Source organism: Opisthocomus hoazin, chromosome 2 (assembly GCF_030867145.1).
Source record: "Opisthocomus hoazin isolate bOpiHoa1 chromosome 2, bOpiHoa1.hap1, whole genome shotgun sequence".
NCBI lineage: Eukaryota > Metazoa > Chordata > Aves > Opisthocomiformes > Opisthocomidae > Opisthocomus > Opisthocomus hoazin.
The window spans coordinates 21,101,841-21,122,504 of NC_134415.1; the positions used below are offsets into that span (position 1 = coordinate 21,101,841).

Below are 20,664 nucleotides of genomic sequence, written 5' to 3' on the forward strand. Positions count from 1 at the left end.
AACCTCCATGTGATTTTCAAAGGGAGCTACAGGCTGATGTTCTGAGAAATGTCGGTTGGATCAAAGTGAATTTGTCTTACGAGTGCCCTCCTTGAACTGCTGTCTCAATTTTGGACTCTGTGCTTGGTCTGGTGCTACTTACAGTAACATTAATGTTGTGTATGGTGGTCTTTCCTGAGTTTGAGTTCCAAAACTAGAGTGAATGTAAAAGGCAGTTATGTCACTTGGTTTTAATCTACATGAAATGGCTTAATTATGATGTTGAAAAATATTATGAAAGTAGTTAAATACAGAGGAGAACTTAATTGCTTATCGAAACAGGTTAAAAGATGGCACAGTTTGTAGAGGAAAAATGGGACTGAAAAGCTAGTTGTGCTGCATGCTTCCTCTGTGTGACCTTGATGATGTCGGCCATGGGTTTAAAGTTATAGCAATTGTTTCAGTAAAAAGATAGGCATAGTGATATTAAGACCCTGCTCTTTCAGGTGGGAGTGTTGTTGTATATAGTGACATTTCATTGTAGCTATGAAAATGAGTTTCTGGTCTATTGAAGGGATTATTATCAGCTACAAGAATGCAAGTGTTTGAAAAGGTGGAGGTTATTGGAGCATTCTGGTACCTCACAAATTGGATAGTCAAGCCCAGCTTTTATTTTCTTTTTTGCTAATAATCCTCATGGGGCTGAAGATGTATCTAGAGGTACATCACTTGGTAGATGTTTGAGGTGTGATGAAATGGAAGCCTGCAGGCATTTACTGTTTTCTAGTCACCTTGATTGTCGAAGGTTTGCCTTTGTGTTCTTTTAATATGTAAGCCAACATCTTAATGCATGAAGAATAACAACAAAAAAGGTGTTACTAAAAAGCTGTTTGTGTTCTCAAGTATAGTCAAAATCTTAATTACCAAAAGGAATCTGACTTACCATATGGTAAATATCACCTGGCACTGATTCAGTGTCACTGAAAAGTCCTGTACGCCACAGCTGTGTTCTTGTGGGGTTCTAATGAGCAAAGTATTTCCACTGTATCCTCACTGCAGATAGACTAGCCCTGCTGCTATTTTGGCACTCAAAGTGGCTGTCCCAGGATCTAGTTTTACATCTTCCTTGCTTGAGAAGAGCTTGCTTCATTTCTGACTTTTCACATGTTCCCGGGGCTGCTTCCTAACATCAGTTTAAGAAGTGTCTGGTGTTTATTAAAAATAAATTAGAAAAAAAAAAAATCATAGCATAGTATTTGAATGGTGAGATGTGCAGTTATACTGGGAGAAGTATGCAGTGATAACCAGATCAGAGGTTTTTTTGAGCTTAACACTGAACTGTAGTACTAGGTGACCTAGGACAAACTGTTGCCCCTCATATCCTTTTTTTCCACATTGCACAATGTAGATAATGATACTGATAATCTCTGTAAAATATGTTTTTCAGAAGCAAAGTGGAAGTAAAAGGGAGGTTATATTAATTAAAAAAAAGTTGGAAGCTTACTCTTCTGTTTTGAAGAGGGGAAACAGGCAAGCCAGGAACTTACTTTGTGTGAAGAAATGGTTTTTGCTATTCTGTTCACAAATTTATTTTATTAGACTTCCGGAAGTTGCAGCTAAAATATTTACGAAGTAATGTCTTACTGTGAGTTTGAAAGCATTCGGATTTGAACTGCTGAAGTTTCATACCACCTTCTCTTGTAGGTACTACTGTGGTTTCATGCAGAATGTTGATTCCATCTAACACAGATGGCAGAACAGGATGTTCGCCTGTTGCAGACACTGATACATTCTGGCTTATTAGTTTGAACTCTGAAGTTTGGTTTAGGCTGACTGGATCAGCCAAAGTGCAGACACATTTGTTCTATTTTGCTGCCTCATTAAAGACACATTAAAGCCACTGACAGAGGAATCCTGTAGGTCTTTGAGGAAAGAAGCAGCTGCAGATAAACTTGCCAGAGGATGTTGGTTGGAGTGCAATGACATGGGAATGATTTTGAAAACTTAGTGCTAAATATAGATCTGAGTACCTGACTTACTGGTTTAGTAATTCAGTTTCATTCTGATTAGAATCTCTTTGCACATAAAGGTTCCAGTAACTCAAAAGCTTTTATATATAAATGAAGGTTTCATCAAACTTTCATAGTTTTTAGTGTCATGTTCCTATTACAGCGATTTCAGCTGCCAAGAGTGTAAACATGCCTGTGGTTTTTTACTTGTGTTTAGCTAGCCCTGTTGAACTTAACAGTCCTAAAGAAGTTTATTCTATGCTAATGTGAAAGTGTGTTCGGGATTTCAGTTCTCAGGATTTTTTTGCCTTTTGTGAATACTCCAGCATAATGGGATTGTTAATTTAAACACTTTCTGAAGTTGCTATTTATCCAAATGTGGATGAAAGCAAGGCTTAAATTGTTCTCTTCTGAGAAACTGATGCAACAGGAATGCATACAGACCTTTAAGCAGAAATTACCACAGTATCAGAGATTTAAGTTTAGAATTCGTCGGAATACATACATAATTCCAACACATTTGCTGGATGTGTTAGTGTGCTGCTAGCTTTTTGTCCAATACAGTTTTCAAATACAGCTCATCTGCACTTACCTATTGATTTGTATCTGTGTGATAGTTACCTTCAATTGTTAAAATATCTCATTTCAGTACGAGGATGTCGTCCTGGGAAGATTGTTCAGATGACCGAAGCAGAAGTTCGGGGCTTGTGCATAAAATCACGGGAAATATTTCTTAGCCAGCCTATTCTCCTGGAACTAGAGGCACCTCTGAAAATTTGTGGTATGTAAACTTGTATGTGTGCATGTTTTATGTAGGTGTTTTAATCTAGTTGTATGCTAGGTGGGTTGGAAGGTTACTGAGATAGGCAAGTGACCTTGCCTTGGGTGATACAGATTAGAGTGAGGTCTTCACAATCTTAAATGTAATTTTCAACTCGGATTGGATTAAGTTGAGAAAAAGCAGCTGGTAGATTGCTGATGCTTCCAGTACTATTTAGGAACAAGTTCTCTTGGCATTAAGAGCTGCTTGTGCCCTCATCTAGTGCAAATTTTGCAACCTGTGCCTTATACTTTCCTAGGGACTGCTTGCATGGAGCTGCTGCTCTTTTGATTGCTATTTTGAAAAGCAGTTGGCTGCTTTAAAAAAAAGCAAATGTTTAATGTTCTAGTTGCTTTCTCCAAAGCATAAGCAAAACAAAGATCTTTACATATTGTGAAACAGAACACTTCAAAAATAGTGTTGAAAGCATTGTTAGTCTTTCAGTTGAAAAAATAAAATGGGATGGAGAATGTTAAATTAGGCTTAGTTACCATGTAATAAATTCGTTGAGCTTTATAGCAAGTTTTAACAAACATTGTTATTACTGTCAAATATGGGTAAAACTAAAACATGTGTGTTCTTTGCCTTTAAGCCTTTGTAAGATGCCAGACTTCTCCAAAAGTACACTGTTGTTAATAGGTATGCAAGCTTGTAAAAAAAGACTGTTACAGAAGTATTATAAATACTGGCTTGTAATCATCCTTCAAGCTATTAACAGCAGACAGTCTTAGCATAAAATTTCTTGAATTGGGCTTCTTAAAGTGCTATAGTATTAAAATTGAAGCAGTCTTTGAATTTGTTATTGTTAACATGCTCAAAGATAGATTAGCTTCTTCCTAGGCTTCCTTCTGGCAGACATAATGTATCAATGTTTCTTATGTTAAGAGCGGATATTACCAATTAAAAAAACAACACACTAGTGGCAAAGTCATTTTTAAGTGACTGATTGCTTGGTAGGGCGGGGAGGAAAAACCGAGCTACCTTGCCTAATGACATCAAGTTGAAGGTAAAATGCAGCTTTAACACATGGTGTTTATGCTACACTGGAAAGACTACAGTAGTCTCCTCATATTCCTAGATAAAGAAAAAATGAAAACTCACATTAAATATTTAGATTGTATGTAAGTCAAGGTCTGCAACGTATAATTAGCCTCCTTCAAAGTTAGTTTCTCATTTGCTTAAATCGAGACGGTTGAAAGGACTGTGAAGTGCACAATAATAGGTAGCAAATGCAAAGTCAAATAAGCCATTTGTTATTTTTAAATTGGATTCCAAACAGTTCCAGGAATTGTCAGGTGCATCTAAATTTAATATTAGAGCAATTGTCAAAGATATGTTTAGATAAAAGTGAAAGATGATCCCTTTCACCAAAAGCAAACTATACGACTGTACTGCTTTGAACTACTATTTTAGTGTGTTCAGGCAATGCCTGAGACACCATAATAGGATTGTCTTGTCTTGTAATCGTCAGTTCAGAATAAGCTTTTACATCTTGAATGGCTGTGTTTTAATGTAAGATGAAAGATACTCTTATGTAAACATCCATTTTAAAATGGATGTTTTTACTGTAAGGCTTTATGTGGTGGACTTCAACTTGTGTCCATATGAAGCTGTATTTTAAAACACCAGGTGCCTTGAACGGAATAGTAAATGCTTTGGTCCCTTTACAAAATTGTTTCTCTGAAATATTCCTTTACCCTTTAAGTGCTTTGGTCCTTCTGACTTGTGTGTAACAAAGTAGTTCTAGACAATGAACACAATTACATTATTTCTGGAATATGTTTACTTGGTGGTTAATTCTAGTGGTGTTGAAGTCTGGGGAGCGTCTTGGTAGTGTAGTGTTGAAGTACTAGGCTTGGCATAGCAGTGACTTGTTGAGAAGTCTTCTAGGTTTTCTTCTGGTTGTGACCTGGAGACTTCTAAATACCAAGTAGAATAGGAATCGTTCTTGTTGCAACATATGTGAAAATGATTTTAGCCAGTGAAACTTCAGATTGTGTCTGGAATTTAGTGGGTAATGTTCCCCATTAATAGAAGAAAATGGTGAAGTGATTCCTTTCCCTGAGTGAGAAATAGTTATGGAAGAATGCTGCCTAATGGAGGAAGTGTTGCATTTCTCATGGAAGGAGTAAAGAGGAATATAGCTGTGTACTCTTCTTACCACTGTATGCTTTGAGAATTGAACTGGAGAGCATACAGGTTTGGGAACCTTTTTTCTTTTTGAAGATTATGGAAAAAGTTGTAGAGATGTGTGTGTTGGTGGTTTTGCTTTTTTAAGGCCATAGTAGCTAGTGCTTCACTGGCGAATAGCTTTGCGTAACATAGTTGGGATTTTGCCACTGAACAAGCAGCAGAAGTGAATGCTTTTATGGAATACTTAGTGTAAGGGACCAGGAGGTACTAAATTTAAACAGCATACAGCTTGTACTGAAGGCTTTTTGCATTGCTTTTTTGCATTCAGTCACTTTGGTGATGAATTCTGCAGTCAGCTGGAATATATTGCACGTATTCTACAAGTTACTGTAGAGCAACTTTGGTATCTTCTTTGACCTAATGGGCAGCACGTAGAAAGTTAGCTTTGGCTAGTCTGTTATGTTATGCTACGGTGTTGTAATTGCCACACAGAGCTGCCTCATGGAAAGCCTGTTACTTCTAAAGCTGGCAGTGTGATGAGTAACATGACAGTTATTTTTCTTTAGACATACCTGCAGGGTTGAATATCCTTGTAAGGGATATCAGTGTTTGAGTCTCTGTACTGTTTTTTGTATGAATAATTTCATCAAAGGAGGAGTTACCTTAAATGCTGGGGGGTGGGAATCTTAGTACAGCAGTGTTATGGGAGGACAAGCAGGTGACCTTTGAAGTAAGTGCTTTCTGCCAGTGCAATGTTCAGTTTCTCTCCAGTCTATCTAGATTCTTTACTGATCTGTTTTTGCAGTAAATAATGTGACTTAACTTTTTCTTAATACATTGGCTTGCTGGCCATGTAACTGTGTCCGGGGTTCGGCTTACATAGGGTTAATTTTCACAAGAAGCTGGGAGGGCTGACCCAAACTAGCCAGCTGAAGGGGGATATTCGATCCTGTGTGAGGTCATGCTAGGTATTTAAGTGGGGGAGCTGGCTGGGGAGGGTAATTAGCTACTTTGGAGTGAGCTGAGCATTGGACAGTGAGAAAATTGCACTCTGTATTCTTTTTATCAGTATTGTTGTTTTTCTTCTGCCTTTGCTATTCTGTTAAACTATCTTTATCCCAACCTACGAGTTTTGCCTGTTTCTTCTGATTCTTCTCCCCATCCCACTGCAGGGGGGGAGGGAGGAAGTGAAAGTGGGACTGTGTGGTTCTTTATTGCTGGCTGGGGCTAAACCATGACAAACTGTTCAATTAGAGGTTGTCTTTCTGACCTTGTTTTAATTTGAATACATTAGAGCTTGGTTAGAAAGCTTAAGTTTAATTGTGAAGACTTTTGGAGCTTTTTGGTTTTCAGAATGGTTTCATAACTGACATTCTGCAAATACTGCGAGTTATTTACATTTAGCAAGTACTTCAGTTTGTAATACTAACATGGTTCTCACCTTTCGAATCTTACCTGATTCGTGTACTCTTTATGTTGTTGCACTAATCCTCAGTAAACATTTTTCTTGTTCAGGTGATATTCATGGTCAGTATACAGACTTGCTTCGATTATTTGAATACGGAGGATTCCCACCGGAAGCTAATTATCTTTTCCTTGGAGATTATGTAGACAGAGGCAAACAGTCTCTGGAAACAATTTGTCTATTACTGGCATATAAAATCAAGTACCCGGAAAACTTCTTTCTCTTAAGAGGAAATCATGAGTGTGCTAGCATCAATCGGATCTATGGATTCTATGATGAATGTAAGCAAAACCTTTCTCTTGAAAGACTGTTACAGACTAATGTTGTGTTTTGGAGATGCTTGTAGTGACTCCTGTACTGAAAGGATTTCAGTATTCTGTGAATGTGCTTTGAAACTTTTAGAAAGTATCTTTCAAACCAAGGTTAGAGTCACTCTAGAGAATTATTTGCTCTTCTGCTGTCCGTGAAATGCTGTTGCAGGAGATTGAAGCCTAAGTACACTAACAGAAATAAAGCCCCATGAAGACAGTTTACTAACATTTTTGGTCAGGTGGTGATATGTATTACAGGTTGGTTTTAAGAAAACAGGCTTCTCTTCCTAATACTCTAAACTGTTCTTGTAGGCAAGCGGAGATTTAACATTAAACTGTGGAAGACCTTCACAGACTGTTTTAACTGTCTGCCTATTGCAGCCATTGTGGATGAGAAGATCTTCTGTTGTCACGGAGGTAAGCTGATGACTGCTTTTAAAGGCTGTGTTTAAACTGATTTTTGGGTTAATGCTATACCAAATGGAGTGTGGATGTGCATACCTGATAGTTAGCTGGAGACGTTTAACCTTACCAAGTCTGTAAAAGTCTCTGTTATGCCTTGTGCTTTTCTGAGCACCTGGCAGCAGACAGAAGTCATTCTTACCTGATACACATGGCCCTCTGCCTGAGGGGCAAGTAAGTGTGTCTAAAAGTATTCCCATCAGTGTGTCCCTCTCTGAATGATGTTGAATACTAGAATTCTTGACTAATTTGCCACATGACTTGTTGGTGTTGCCATCTATCAGTGCAGCCTTAGCTAACACTGGCATCCCTAGCAGTGAAGTGAAAGAATAATTTTCAGGAATAGCCCCAGCTCTATAGTCTTGGCCTCTTTAGCTGGTTTCATAAGATGTTTGTGGAAAGGACTTCTGAGGTCACATAGTCAAGCCTTGTGCTTAAATTGTTAATGTTGGAGCAGGTTAGCCATGGCTTGCTCTGACTCCGTAAAACCTTTACTATGGGGAAATCTATGTTCTGTGAGCACCTGTCCCAGTGCTGCTCTGTTCTTGTAGAGAAAAAAGTGTTTGGTGTTGATCTGACCAAGGCCTGTGACTTCTTTGAGTAATGGAACTTATTTGGGTGCTCCCCTTTGTAGAAGGGGACTCCCCATGTTTTTCTAGGCAATGATGCTTAAAGGTTTTTTGGGACCTTGCGGAGTCACAAGAACTCAAATCAATTTCAAATTACTTGTAGTAAGAGCCATCCTGCAATTTTGCAGCTGTCTTTAACTACCTCTGTTACTAAGCAACTTGATGGCTTGCACTGAGTGATCCAGAGGTGGTCTGATAGGTGTCACACCTGCATTGTCAGTGAGATAATTAGAGTTTAATGGAAGTGAGAGCACTGCAGAAACCTCTAGTTTGACTGAACAGCTCCATTTGGAATTAGAAATAGCATGCACACGAAATTCCTGAGCAGACTCTTCCAGACTTTGTGAGGTTGTATTGATGGCTGACATCCTGCCTTTATTAATCACAGGTATCTCTGCAAGAGCTCTGCCTGTATGGAATGTGCTATAAATATTCTGGCTCTTCTGGCATCTTGTATTAAAAGCTTCTGCTTTCAGTGCCCACTTGTATAAGCTATCAGAGTTTTATGCGTGATATGCTCTGAGGTATTGTCATGTCTCTGTAAATACAGAATTAATGCAGTGATAGACAGTTGAGTCTGCCAGTCTCCAGGTAGCATTGGCATGTTAGAGAAAGTAATTGTTTTCTTACGGGTTATCTTTTCATCTGGTTCTCAGTCTGTGGTGTGGTGTCCTGTTTTTTTGAGAACTGGTATTTATGTTACAAGCTAGATCACATAATTTTAAGAATGTGAGATACAAAATCACTTCTGCACGGAGGTAGCCAGTTATCAGTGGCTAAAACCATGTAATAAATTTCTTTCAAAAAAAGTGGTGAAAGAATTGTTTTTACTGTCATTACTGTTTTTCTGAATTCTGTTTTATTTGGGTAACAGTAGAGAATAAATGGTTACAAAATACTGTGGTGTTTCAGGCAAACAATTATACTGAGGTGGGTGGTAGAAGGTACTTGAGAAAGCTTAGCAGGTAGAGTAGAATGCTATGTTCTGTGACAAAACTCATAGTTTTGTCTGTACGTGCGCTTTAGACCTGAGTTACGAACAAGAAGCCTAGAAAGCTATTTTTCAAGAAAAAAAAATTTAAAGCTTTATTGTAAATATATTGGGGGGGGTGAACGTCTTGTTTAATCATGTAGGAATACTTTTATTTTATGCCTAGTAGGCTTTAAGGATCCTCTTACGAAAAGCAACGTTTACTTCTTTATTGATTTCTAGTTGTCCCTTAAACTGGTACAGGCTTCATCTGTGACTGAAATTGGTATCACTCACAACTGATCTGTAGCTGTGAAATAAAGTGAAAAGATTTCTAAATGTGCTGAGTGCTTCTAATAAATGAAAGTGGACACTAGCACATAAATAAGTTTTGCCCTTTTTCTGCTCTTCTCCAATCCTATCCAAACTGCATTCCAGATCCCATGAAGTCATGGACTGTCAACGCCTTTTCATGATGTTACCACTATAATAAACACTGAGGCAGCAACACGAACCATTCAACTCTGCTGGAGGTTGAAGCTAGCATGTAGATAAAAGGTAGGTGCCTTTTTTACTATATTGCGCATTTTTGCATAGTTTATTTTAAAAATATTGTCCTCTGGGATATATAATAAAACTTTGCAAAACCGCATAACATAGTAAAACAAAAGGCACCTAACTTACCCCAGTAGGCTATCTACAGTAGCTTAAAATCCTGAGTCGGCATTTTTACCTAGACTTTTCTGGGTATCTGCTGTTTTGAGTTCTCTGTCTCACAGTATAAATCAAACCTCTCTTGCCATCCCTGTCTCCAAATGTTCATGCTGCTGATAGGATCTTTCATTGTATCCTTTCCATCACCTCCCTCTCTCTATTCCCTGTCTTTCTACATTGTTCATAGAAGTCATATTTTGGCCTTTTCTTAAGGCTATCTTGTCGACTTAGTTCTGACTGTGCTCTGTATCTTGATTCATTAAAGCTTGTTGCATAACCATTCCTGACATCTCCCTTTTGCTCTGCTTTGTATTCTGTACAGTATTGTCCTCTTATCTATGACACCACTCTCTAGTTCTAATCTTTAGAGACCTTATGTGATTACTTTCAAGTTTCTATAAATTAAGTCCGTGTTGTAGTGTGATGCTGATGGAACACATTGGTCTTGTCACATCGGATTTAAGCTCTGAGATGGGAGTCGTGTTAGTTTAGTAGAATACTGGATTTATGTAGTATTTTCAAGCTCTGGAATTCCGTGTTCCTTGTGATGTGACAATGAAATGTATGTTGAAGGTGAAATCTACTTGATAAACTTACATAGTATCCAGACACCTGAGGAGCTTCATGGATTACACTATAAAAATAAGTAACCATGCTCTTTACCAATTCCACCTGATTAGGGAGTGGCTCACATCTAGAGCCTGGGTTTCGTGAGTCTGCCAGGAGTAATGACAATTCATTTTCTGTTTTCCATGAGGGAAGGGGTGCTCTTGTGCTTCAAGAAGATAGAATACTGAAAGATACTTTTTCTGTCTTTAGCTGTCATTATGTGACAAGGCAATTTATTTCAATTGTGTACTAATGTACTACTTTGTGCTAATGTAATCTGCATGCAAATAGATCGGTTCTGGGGAAGGGGAAGAGGTAGCTTGGTCGAAGTTTGAAAGCTGATGATCTACTTCAATTTATATTAGTGTGCTTGTATTGTTGGGTAAGTAGAATTGACTAAAACTTCTTCAGTATGCTATTTAATGTAGGATTTCTGCCATCCTTCACAACCTCAAGGTAATATCATGAAGACAGCTTTAACAAGCTAATGAGGATAGAAGGCTGTTATCATAATACTGCTTCAACAAAAATAATCTAAAACCTTAACACTTGAAGAAAAGTTCCTCAGGCCTTTATATCAAATGCACTCGAGTCATTGTTCCTGTAACGTGCACCTTGCCACTGTGCAAGCCGTGATGTCAGCTGAAATTATTTTGTGTGACTCCTCTCCAACAACAGGTTTTCTTCTGTCATGTTCAAAGTTCTGGACTAGTTAAATGGATATGGCTTGTTAATGTGAGATACGTTTCATCACAAATTAGGTCTTCATGCTATATTTCCAAATTTGCAACTTTCTTAATTAGGTAATCTTGGGCTAAGTCATTTAAGCCACTTTAGGACCCTTATTTAAGGATATGTTAAGATACTAGAGCACACCTAGTAGGCTTTCTTTCATGCCTGTATGTCTCAAGTAGAAAAGCTCTAAAGCTTTTCTTTAGAGAAGAAGAGGTGGCTTTGGAATCCCATGCTTTGGCTGTAATTAAATGTTAATATGGCAAAACTATACAAAAAGAGCTGTGTCTTTGATTTGTTAAATGATTTTTTGACTAATCAAGGTACTGTGGTTTTATAAATGACTAAGCAGCTGAGCTGTAGTACATGAACACTTCTGTGCTCCTTATCTATTACAGTTGCACAGTCAGTATTCATTTACAGCATCCAGTGACTGCTGCTCAGCTGATGTGTGGTAAAAAACTGAAATACAGTGATGAAACTTATGATTCCAGTCATACCTGCAGGCTGCTTTGGCTTGTGGCCCTTTAAAGCTGGGTGGGGGATTTTGCTTTAGCTTTTATGAAGTAAGGTGGTTGTAAAACTCATCTGCATCCAGTTTAATTGTGCTGCATAATGAAAATGTTATCCTTCACTGATTCTCTCTAGTAAGCTGTTTAAGAGAACATACTTAACTGTAGAGTTCTGTGCTGTGTGGCTAAAAGGTTGGTAGGAAAACAGTTAAAACCCCTTGCTAATTTCACTTGTGTTATTCTCTTTCCCTCTGTTCAGGAACTTAATTGTCTTATAGCAAACTGTCTTTTGTTTATATTACAGTGGAAACAATGGATGGTGTATGGCTTTGAACCTCTAATTGTGTGTTCTCTGGAACCCTTTTTACAGGGAAAACACGTAGATAAGTCACTTGTTTTCTTGTACCTACAGGCCTGTCTCCAGATCTCCAGTCAATGGAGCAGATTCGGAGAATTATGAGACCTACAGATGTTCCTGACACAGGTGGGTGACATGGAATGTACTGTAAACAAGTCTTAATGATGAAACAGGTTTAATCTGTTTTGGTACAGGCGATGCAGTGATTAACACAACCTCTGTTCACAGCACAGTATTCCCTGACATCTGTACAGGACGTAAGTCTTGTTCTTCATGATGGCTAAGTTACCTGATATGTTAGAGGCTACTGCCCACGTTGTTATTGCTTGTCATAACAGAGTGTAGGATACATTATCTACAAGTTTGCCTAAAGACAAACTTAGAAATCTAATGAAAGATCAAATGAAACTAAACAGGTAGTTGTTTTTCTTGCCTTGGTTAGGCATACCCAAACCTTTCAGTATATCAAAGAACATAACTGCGTAAAGCTTGCTGAGTACTATTTATAGTATTTGGGCATCTCTATACTTGGGACCATGTCTCCTTTGAATTTGTAAAGTATAGCTCCTACTTGATGGCAATTGGAATTTCAGTTGTTTGTATCAATGTGCTAGTCCTGAAATTTTCTTCCACTAATACCTTAACACTTTGTATCGAGATGTGGGATGCAAATTGCCAGTGCTTTCTGTACAGTATCCTTTTGAATGGTTTAATCATCTTCCTCAGTGTCCCATTTATTCCAAATTTGGTACTAGTGGGTTGAAAAGACTGTCAAGCACTACAATGGGATATTTCTTTGAAGTGTTGATTTGAACAATGGAATATTTTTTTGAAGTGTTGATTTGAACAGTGGTCTGAAATTAACTTTCAGAGGAGATATCATACCTAAACCTTTTTTTGAAACACCTATTACGATTAGTTAAACCTTGGAATAGAAGAATTCTACTTCCTGTAATGTTCCTCAGTGCTGATGCACAGGAGTAATTCAGGGACTCACATTATATCTACTGTCCCTTAAACAATATCATCTCTGTGCAAGCTGGTATCTACACACATGACACTGAGACGCATTAGTAGAATGGTAAATAAGTGTTTATTGTTCTTCCTGTTATGCTACTCATAGTTCATTCAGTGCATAACCAAATAAAAGTCAGTACAGACAAGTTAATTGTTACATTTATCAGAGCTCTCGGAAAAGGTAGTTCTAACCAACAGGCTGGTACTACTGCTGGAGCCACCCCCACATCAGGAATGCCCTTGCAGAATGTAGTTCTGGTTTCCATGGACACTCTACTGAAATCACACGTATTCTTAGTACTTCCTAAAAATAAGTACAGAGATTTTTTAAAAAGGCTTTTGATGTGTGGAGTGGTTTGCAGCCTTAATTTTGCTCTCAAAAACAATAGCCGGAGATTTACCAGCAGAGGCGGAACGAAATGTCACATTGGAGGCACATGTGTGTGTGGTACAGTGATGCAGAGGGTCTTGGCCTTTTGGACCTACTTAAGGCAACCGATATTACAGAATGGAAGTAAATCTTGTGGAAAAACGAAAAATAAACTGAAGTGGTCTCACTTCTGTGAAAGTTACAAGTCCTTAAAACCTGTCACTTTGTGGAGGGATGTCACTTGGTGAATGCTTGTGTTGATACAGAAATTCTTGGTAGATACTCCTGTGGCTTGTGCTTGAGAAGATTAGATAGTTATGATGGTTTCTTCTAACCTGATGAAAAAAAGCCTTTTCGACCTCAACTGCAGTTTAAAGACCTCTTATTTGGACTAGATGACCCACAGAGGTCCCTTCCAACCCCTACTATTCTGTGATTCTGTGATTTTGGTGGCATTTTTATGAGATTTTGAAGGTGTTTGCTCAAATGTTACTGTGGTGCAACTTAAATCACTTGCCTTTGGTAACTGTTAAAGTATTTGCATTTTGTGAGGCCAAGGTATAAATGATGTGTTTTAATTGGCATTGCCAACTGATTATTAGGAAACTCCCTCTTCTGTGTAATCTTGAATGCCTGTTATCAGCTGTGTTATGGTATGCTCCTGGTTAGCCTAAGCTCTTGCTTATAAGATGTTGCATGTTTAAAATACAAACCTACACATCTTGGGCAGCATAGTTTAGTTTAGACAAACTTGTTGCAGGGTTCTGTTACACTGCTGCGAAAGATTGTAGGACAAATATTTCTGCTGCTGTGTATAATGTTAAAGATCGGTTTTGGGGGGAGGATAGAAGAGGATGTGCTTCCTAAGCAGCTGAGACAAACAACTTTTGTCACTTGTTAGAAATTCATGATAAGAAACCATTAGGGATTGCAGTGCAACTATTCTGTTTTGAAAAACATGTTGTTCAGTATAGAACTAAGTTTCAGTAAAGTAAGTTTTTGTCATATACTCTGTGTGTGTATTCAGTAGTTTATTTCTAGATAGAGATTTTATCTAAAATGCAGTTGTACTTGCTCTGTTCTTTGTCTTCTAAAAGCAAGTAAAATTTTAGCTGCTGCTAGAGAGGAACTGTCACTGGCACCAAAGACCATTTGATACATATGTAAATACAAAATGGTCTACTTGCACAATAGGTTTCAGACAAAAGTTTTGCTTGATTACAACTTGAAGGATCTGTTGTTTAAGAAATAGTGTCTTCCATATTTTGTTTAGCAAATAACCAGTTGTAATTGTAAATCAAACTTCAGAGTGCCAGGTAAAGGAGCCTGCTGGCATCTCTTTCAGATTGTGAAACAATGCTCTTAAGTATTTAAATGCTCAAGGGCTAGTCATCACAGGTGAAGAAAGTACAATTTCTTGGAAAACTATGAAACACGTTTTGAATACTTTGTGGTTTGTGTTGCAGTTGAGTTGGCCTGTTTTCTCATGTGAAAATGCTTTGAAAGTTCTGTGTATAAAGGCACTGCAGTTGATGTAGAAGAATTTTTGGTTTTTGTACCCAGTTTTAACTCCAGAGCTGACTGACCTTTTGTTGGCAGCAGAAAAAAAGATCTTGAGCAGTCCTAAAACACCAGAGAGGTTCATTGTTCTAATTTAGATTCCACACTGGTTGGCACAAGGCTTTTTGGAAAGTCAACAGTAGTCCAAGCAAACAAAGTGCTACCTGAAACAATATATCAGAATTTAGCCATGTTAAATTTTGGTTTAGTCACATAAGGTTCTTCACATGTGGTGAGAAAGGTAAGAATCAAAGCTGTTCCATGTTCAGAAGCTTGTGTATTTACTGTATTTATGACTGGGCTTGCATAGGATTTTAAAATTTACTGCAGCCTTCTTGGTGAGCTGTGAAATTGGTGGTTGCCTTTTACAATGCATGCACTGCAGTATTTTTAAACTTCTCAAATGCTCACTGTAAACACGCTGAATATTACAATTAAATACTATTTCAGAGAACTGTTTGGCTCTGACTTGTTTCATCTCAAGGTACTATCAGTGGTGAGAGGGTAAAAAAATCTCCAGACTTACATGGACTGAGTGTTTTGTCTGAGTCGCATTTTAAATATTGCTGTATTTGTTGCTAGGGCTTGTTTTCTTTAGGAGAGCTGCTCTTCTAACCACATTAAAGCTATTTTACATTATAGAATGATACCTCCTAAGACTAGCATCTTCACTTGTATTATCTTTCAAAGGCTTGCTGTGTGACCTGCTGTGGTCTGACCCAGACAAAGATGTGCAAGGTTGGGGTGAAAATGATCGTGGGGTCTCTTTCACTTTTGGTGCTGATGTGGTCAGTAAATTTCTGAATCGTCATGATCTGGATTTGATCTGTCGAGCTCACCAGGTATGAATGTTTCTTCTTAAAACCTCTCCTTCTAGAATTTCTGTTTCTTTGGTGCTGCTTGATCAGTAGGATATATTTGAAACTTACTTTGTATTGTGTTACTTTTAGAAGTAGAAAAAATCTTCCTAATAAAGGAAGTATAAGACTGTGTCCTTCTGTTGACTCATATTGAACTGAGTGTCTAATGTCAGTGAAGTAAAATACTAACACTAGATTTTCCCTTTGATCGTTCTCTTGTATTGTCTGTTTACTGTTAGACTGTTGTATATGAACATCAGAGGTGAAGTATCCAGGTTTAAAGTGACGATGTGACTTGACTTTGAGATTTACACTGAAGTTTCAGAGTTCTTCCATTGGTACTTGCGGCTTAAACTATCTCTGCTTCACTTCATGGAAGTATTAAATGCATTTTGAATGTTTCTGCAAACAAGACTGTACATAAAAGCTTTCACCGTTGCCTTCATTTTGGTTCAGCTATCTAGAGTACTTTGACATAGATTGTTTTGACTTACTGAAATGTGCAGAAAGCAAGGTTATTTTTTGGCATCATCAATCTTTAAGTAAACTTTTTTTACAGTTCTTACTGAGTTACTTTAAGCAAGTGTTCTAGTTAAGTGGGCATTAGGTTTCAATTTCCTGTATTAATATTTCAGTTTCATTATTTAGTCAATTTTAAAAGTTCTTTCCTGTGAAACAAAAATAGAGTTTTATTCTGTGTAACTGTTAGCCTTGGGTATACTATCAGAACACTTAAATATTTCTCCTTGCAATTTTACTGCTAAAACATTAGAGAAGATTAATCAGTGTATGGAATGGAGATAAAGATTTCTTAACTGCTGATCAAGATTGCTACCAATTTCCTCTATTCATGTAGTGACTTCAGTTCTTTATAAAAGTATGACATCCTTTGAAATACCATAGTGACTGTACCAAAGTGAGCAGTTGGTGCACTAGTTTTACTGCATTATAATGTGAGGCTTGTATTTTGGGGAACAGGGAACATTGTTAGCTGATGCATCATACTACTTGCACTATTTTAAAGGTGAATTATGCACTTAGATAAAAAAATGGCAGAACCACTTTCTTTTTAGAGCATCAAAATTATAAGAAAGCCTACACTTGGAAGTTTGTGATCAACACCAGTGTAAGTGAAACTTAATGGTTGCAGTTGCCAATGAAGGTGGTTATCCAGACCTTGTGTACTCCAAACTAGTAGGTCAAACATCCAAATTATGTGTATAATCCATAAAATGCTGGAAATACTTAAACTAGCAGTGCATAATTGGACTTTAAGCATGAAAATACGGAACAGTCAAGCTGATGCATATTTAACACTGGAAGTGTCAGACAGGTTAAGCTACCTGATTCGGCATTCAGTGTCCACATAAGACAAAATGACTGAACCTGTCCTGTCTGAAAGCCAAGACATGAAATACCTTTTTGATGGATTCTTGTCATCTCTTTAGTATAAAGTATTCTTTGCATCAAGACTAGATTTTTTCTTCAAAATATATCTTTTTTTTTTTGTGAGCTGTATTGATTTCTCTGATGTTGACAGGTGGTTGAAGATGGATATGAATTCTTTGCTAAACGCCAGTTGGTCACCCTATTCTCAGCTCCAAATTATTGTGGAGAGTTTGACAATGCAGGGGGCATGATGAGTGTGGATGAAACTCTGATGTGTTCCTTTCAGGTATGATATATTTGTACATTAAGGATTACTTTAGGTGTTGAGCTATATGGACTGAGTTAGTTTGATGTTGGCATGCTTATGGTTAGTCTAGGGTAGTACACCTGAGCTACAGAAAGGACTGCACAGCAGGCTGGTGTTTGTGGGCAATTAGAACTGCAAACCAACTGTTCTCTAGAGAACTGTGTGGGATTTTTTATTTTCCAAACTCCTGCATATTAAATTATTCCTTCTATTCGGGTGCTGATTTCAAAGTTTAATTGGGTGATTCTTTTTAGTCATACCTAGTGATCAGAGTACATGATTATGCGGACTAGCAGACTATTGGGAACCATTTTAGTGTGGTTACTCTGATCATATTGTAATCCTTAGTGTTTCTTGGACATGTTTTCAGCCCCTTTTCTTTCCTCTTCCCACCCCAATGTAGTGGCAGAACTAGAAGGATTTAGAAGTAGTATGTATGAAAGATTAAGAAATTTGTAGGATTGTGATGTGATTTCCCCCCACCCTCACCCTTCTTGTTCTTGCTGAACGAGATTTCATGTTGGCTTAACAGTATTTGAAATGTCTGATCTGTCACTGACTCAAAAGAACATCTTTATTTTCTTGAAGATATTGAAACCATCTGAAAAGAAAGCGAAGTACCAGTATGGTGGACTGAATTCTGGGCGTCCAGTCACTCCACCTCGCACAGCTAATCCACCGAAGAAGAGGTGAAGAAAGGAATAATGTAGAAACACAGTCAGATCTGTCAAGGACAAAGCTCCATATTACAGTATATAATAAGTGTGCACTGTAAAACCATCCAGCCATCTGACACCCTTTATGATGTCACACGTTTAACTTAAAGAGACGGGTAAAGGATCTTTATTAATTTTTTTCTAGTAGAAAGATGTGCGACACTGTATTGTAACAAGTATAGCTCCAAGTTCTAATATCCAGCATAGAGTAAAAAAAAGTATTAGGAAAAAACTATTGCAACTACATACTCACATTTACCACGGTTTTTAAAGTTGACCAACATCCCAGTTAAAACTTGATGTAATAGTTAAACCAGATGAGAGCATGATGTTCCATTTGTGTAATGTGGTCTTATTGTTGCTTGATTGCTTTTACTTTGGTTATTTTGTAGCTAGAATGATGCGAATATGGTATCTAATCTTATTTCCCCAGGTCTTTCTTTGAAATTGAAATAAGGAAGGGGCTTTTTAGAACAGTCATTGATCTCTTATCCTTCCCCTAGCCCCCTGTTGTTCATGATAACGCTGCCCGAATGTGTGCCCTGTTATAATGCAAAGTTTATAGTACGGTAGTGATTAAAAGGCAATCTAAGTCTAAAATGCCCAGACTGGACAGCTTGACAGCCAACATAAATTGAGACAGGAAAGACCTGTCTTGACTTTTTAACTTAAACTGCCACACAATGGATTTGTGCACTACACTGTTTTAAATTATTGACGTTACACTGTGCTGTGGCACTTCATTTGACTTAGGTAGGACAAAAATGGTATTGCCTATTAGTTGGCAACTCGATTATGTGGTACCTTGGCTTTATTTTTGTTAGCATGAAACACCTTTGGCATGCTTAGCTTCCAGGTAACTCCCTACCTGCATCAAAATTCATTTTACATAGTTCCACAGAACATGAAGATCCTTATTTGCTAAGCCTTTGAAAGCTGACATTCTTTTTCATAAGAGGGTGTGTTTAAACGGATGTTCATGAACAGACAATAGGTTAGCTGACCAGTGGTGAGCTGAAAATGCTATAGGAAAGTCCAACATGATTATAAGGCTTATGTCACAAAAGATTATATCCTTTGGATTTTCATGATCAAATTTCGTATACTATTGTATAGACTTCTGCTTTGTAGTGTACTATAGTAGCAATAATTTCTGTACATGATCAAGAGTTATGCAGTATTTCTTTTCAGTTCTCCTCTTTCTTAAGAGTTAACATTGGCAAATGACAAGATACAAAGTTTATAGTAGGATAAATGAAAGGCACAGATTTGTATGCTTTAGGATGCAATACTTATTGGCTATAATTACAAAAGCTTTTACTGAATACTGTAAAATTTGTAAGATTCTTTGGGGGAAGGTTTCAGATTTATACCATTCTAAATGTGCATCAGTAGAAGTAAAACTCTTGACTTCAGTATTGTCTTTGAAAATGTTAAATTGAGGATTCTGGTAGGTTACGTTTTATGAACTGGCACATTATATAATGCAGGAGATATATTGATTTCTGACACAGTGAGCAAGCTCTTTAAAATGGATTGAAGTCTCTTTTCTAATTCCATTTTGTTTTAAATGCGTATTTTAAATGTAGGTTTTTTTCATTTAGTAAAAGTTGTCTAATTCATTTGAATGAAGTCTGACTGGTTATTTTAACATACCTTGCTGTTACTCAAGAAGTGTGGATTTTGTTTTTTAAAAAAACCCCAAACTTACAGGGTATATATCTCTTGCTGGTTTATATTGGATTGGTCTGTGGTTTTGAACAATGGTTTAATTTACCCCACCTTGAGGCACACGCTAGTTTCAATACATAGAATAAAATGTAGATTTCTTCTGATATTGCTCAAAAACACTTGTTCTTGCAAGTCAGTGATGAGAGCTGTGTAAGTGAGTGTAACTTCAGTTTGTGACAAGGTAATTGGTGAAATCTGTTCTGTAAGCTTTGACAGGGTAACTTCGTGCTCTAAGTCATTGCTTACTCTAGGTTTAATTTTACAAGTTTTGAAAATGCTGGGTTTTACCAAGTGCCAGCCTCTATTATAAGAAGCATCGTGTTTCTACATATCTCGATTAACATTTTTGAATTTTTTTCCTTAGTTTCTGGAACAATGTTCTCTGTATCATGAAATGTCCATGTGTAAAGCTGTATGCTTGCTTGTATTACAGATGCTATGTCAAAAGGAAAATAAAGTGTTCAGGCTTTCTTATGTGTCCTAAAGAAACAGAAAATTCTTAGTTTATTTTATGGCACTAGAAAGCCAGATCTGGTGGTGGTATTCTAAAGAAGTGGTATTTTTATATAGCAGCAACCACTTGCCAAAGGATTTGAGTGCTGTTTTGACTTCTGAGGAGTTGGGACATCTGCTAACATCCCTCATCACCCTGTATAGCAGAAAAAATACATGGTTTAATAACCTTACCCCTACAGACAGGATTGATATTCCATACTAAAAGCAAGTCAGGAGCATCAGAGACCTAACAGAACTCACCATACCACTTCAGCTTACATTTACAGTGTTAATATAGATCTTTAGTATTTTCTGTTGTCCATTGTGGAAGAGGTAGAAAAGAGAACCTGAATCTAATTATACCCAGATAAAATTAACTCTTTCTTTCATGGAAATTGCTAGTGGTCTAATTGCTAAAATGTTTTTTTCTGTGTAAACATCTTGTCCATACAAGCCTAAAACGCTGCTAAATAGCACAGTGTTAGTGTGCTGGTAAGTAATGGGAGGATTTTCAAA

At 37.4% G+C, this 20,664-nt stretch overlaps 1 protein-coding gene across 1 annotated transcript in view; it reads left to right on the forward strand.

The window, feature by feature from the left end:
• Positions 1-19,550, forward strand: part of PPP1CB (protein phosphatase 1 catalytic subunit beta) — a 30,331-nt gene extending 10,781 nt beyond the window's left edge. The window contains exons 2-8 of the mRNA XM_075412836.1: positions 2,638-2,769; positions 6,457-6,687; positions 7,030-7,134; positions 11,758-11,829; positions 15,341-15,492; positions 17,051-17,185; positions 17,795-19,550. Coding sequence (XP_075268951.1) covers positions 2,638-2,769; positions 6,457-6,687; positions 7,030-7,134; positions 11,758-11,829; positions 15,341-15,492; positions 17,051-17,185; positions 17,795-17,899 — 932 coding nt within the window. The 3' untranslated portion in view covers positions 17,900-19,550. The remainder of the gene's footprint in view (positions 1-2,637; positions 2,770-6,456; positions 6,688-7,029; positions 7,135-11,757; positions 11,830-15,340; positions 15,493-17,050; positions 17,186-17,794) is intronic.
• Positions 19,551-20,664: the final 1,114 nt, after the last annotated feature.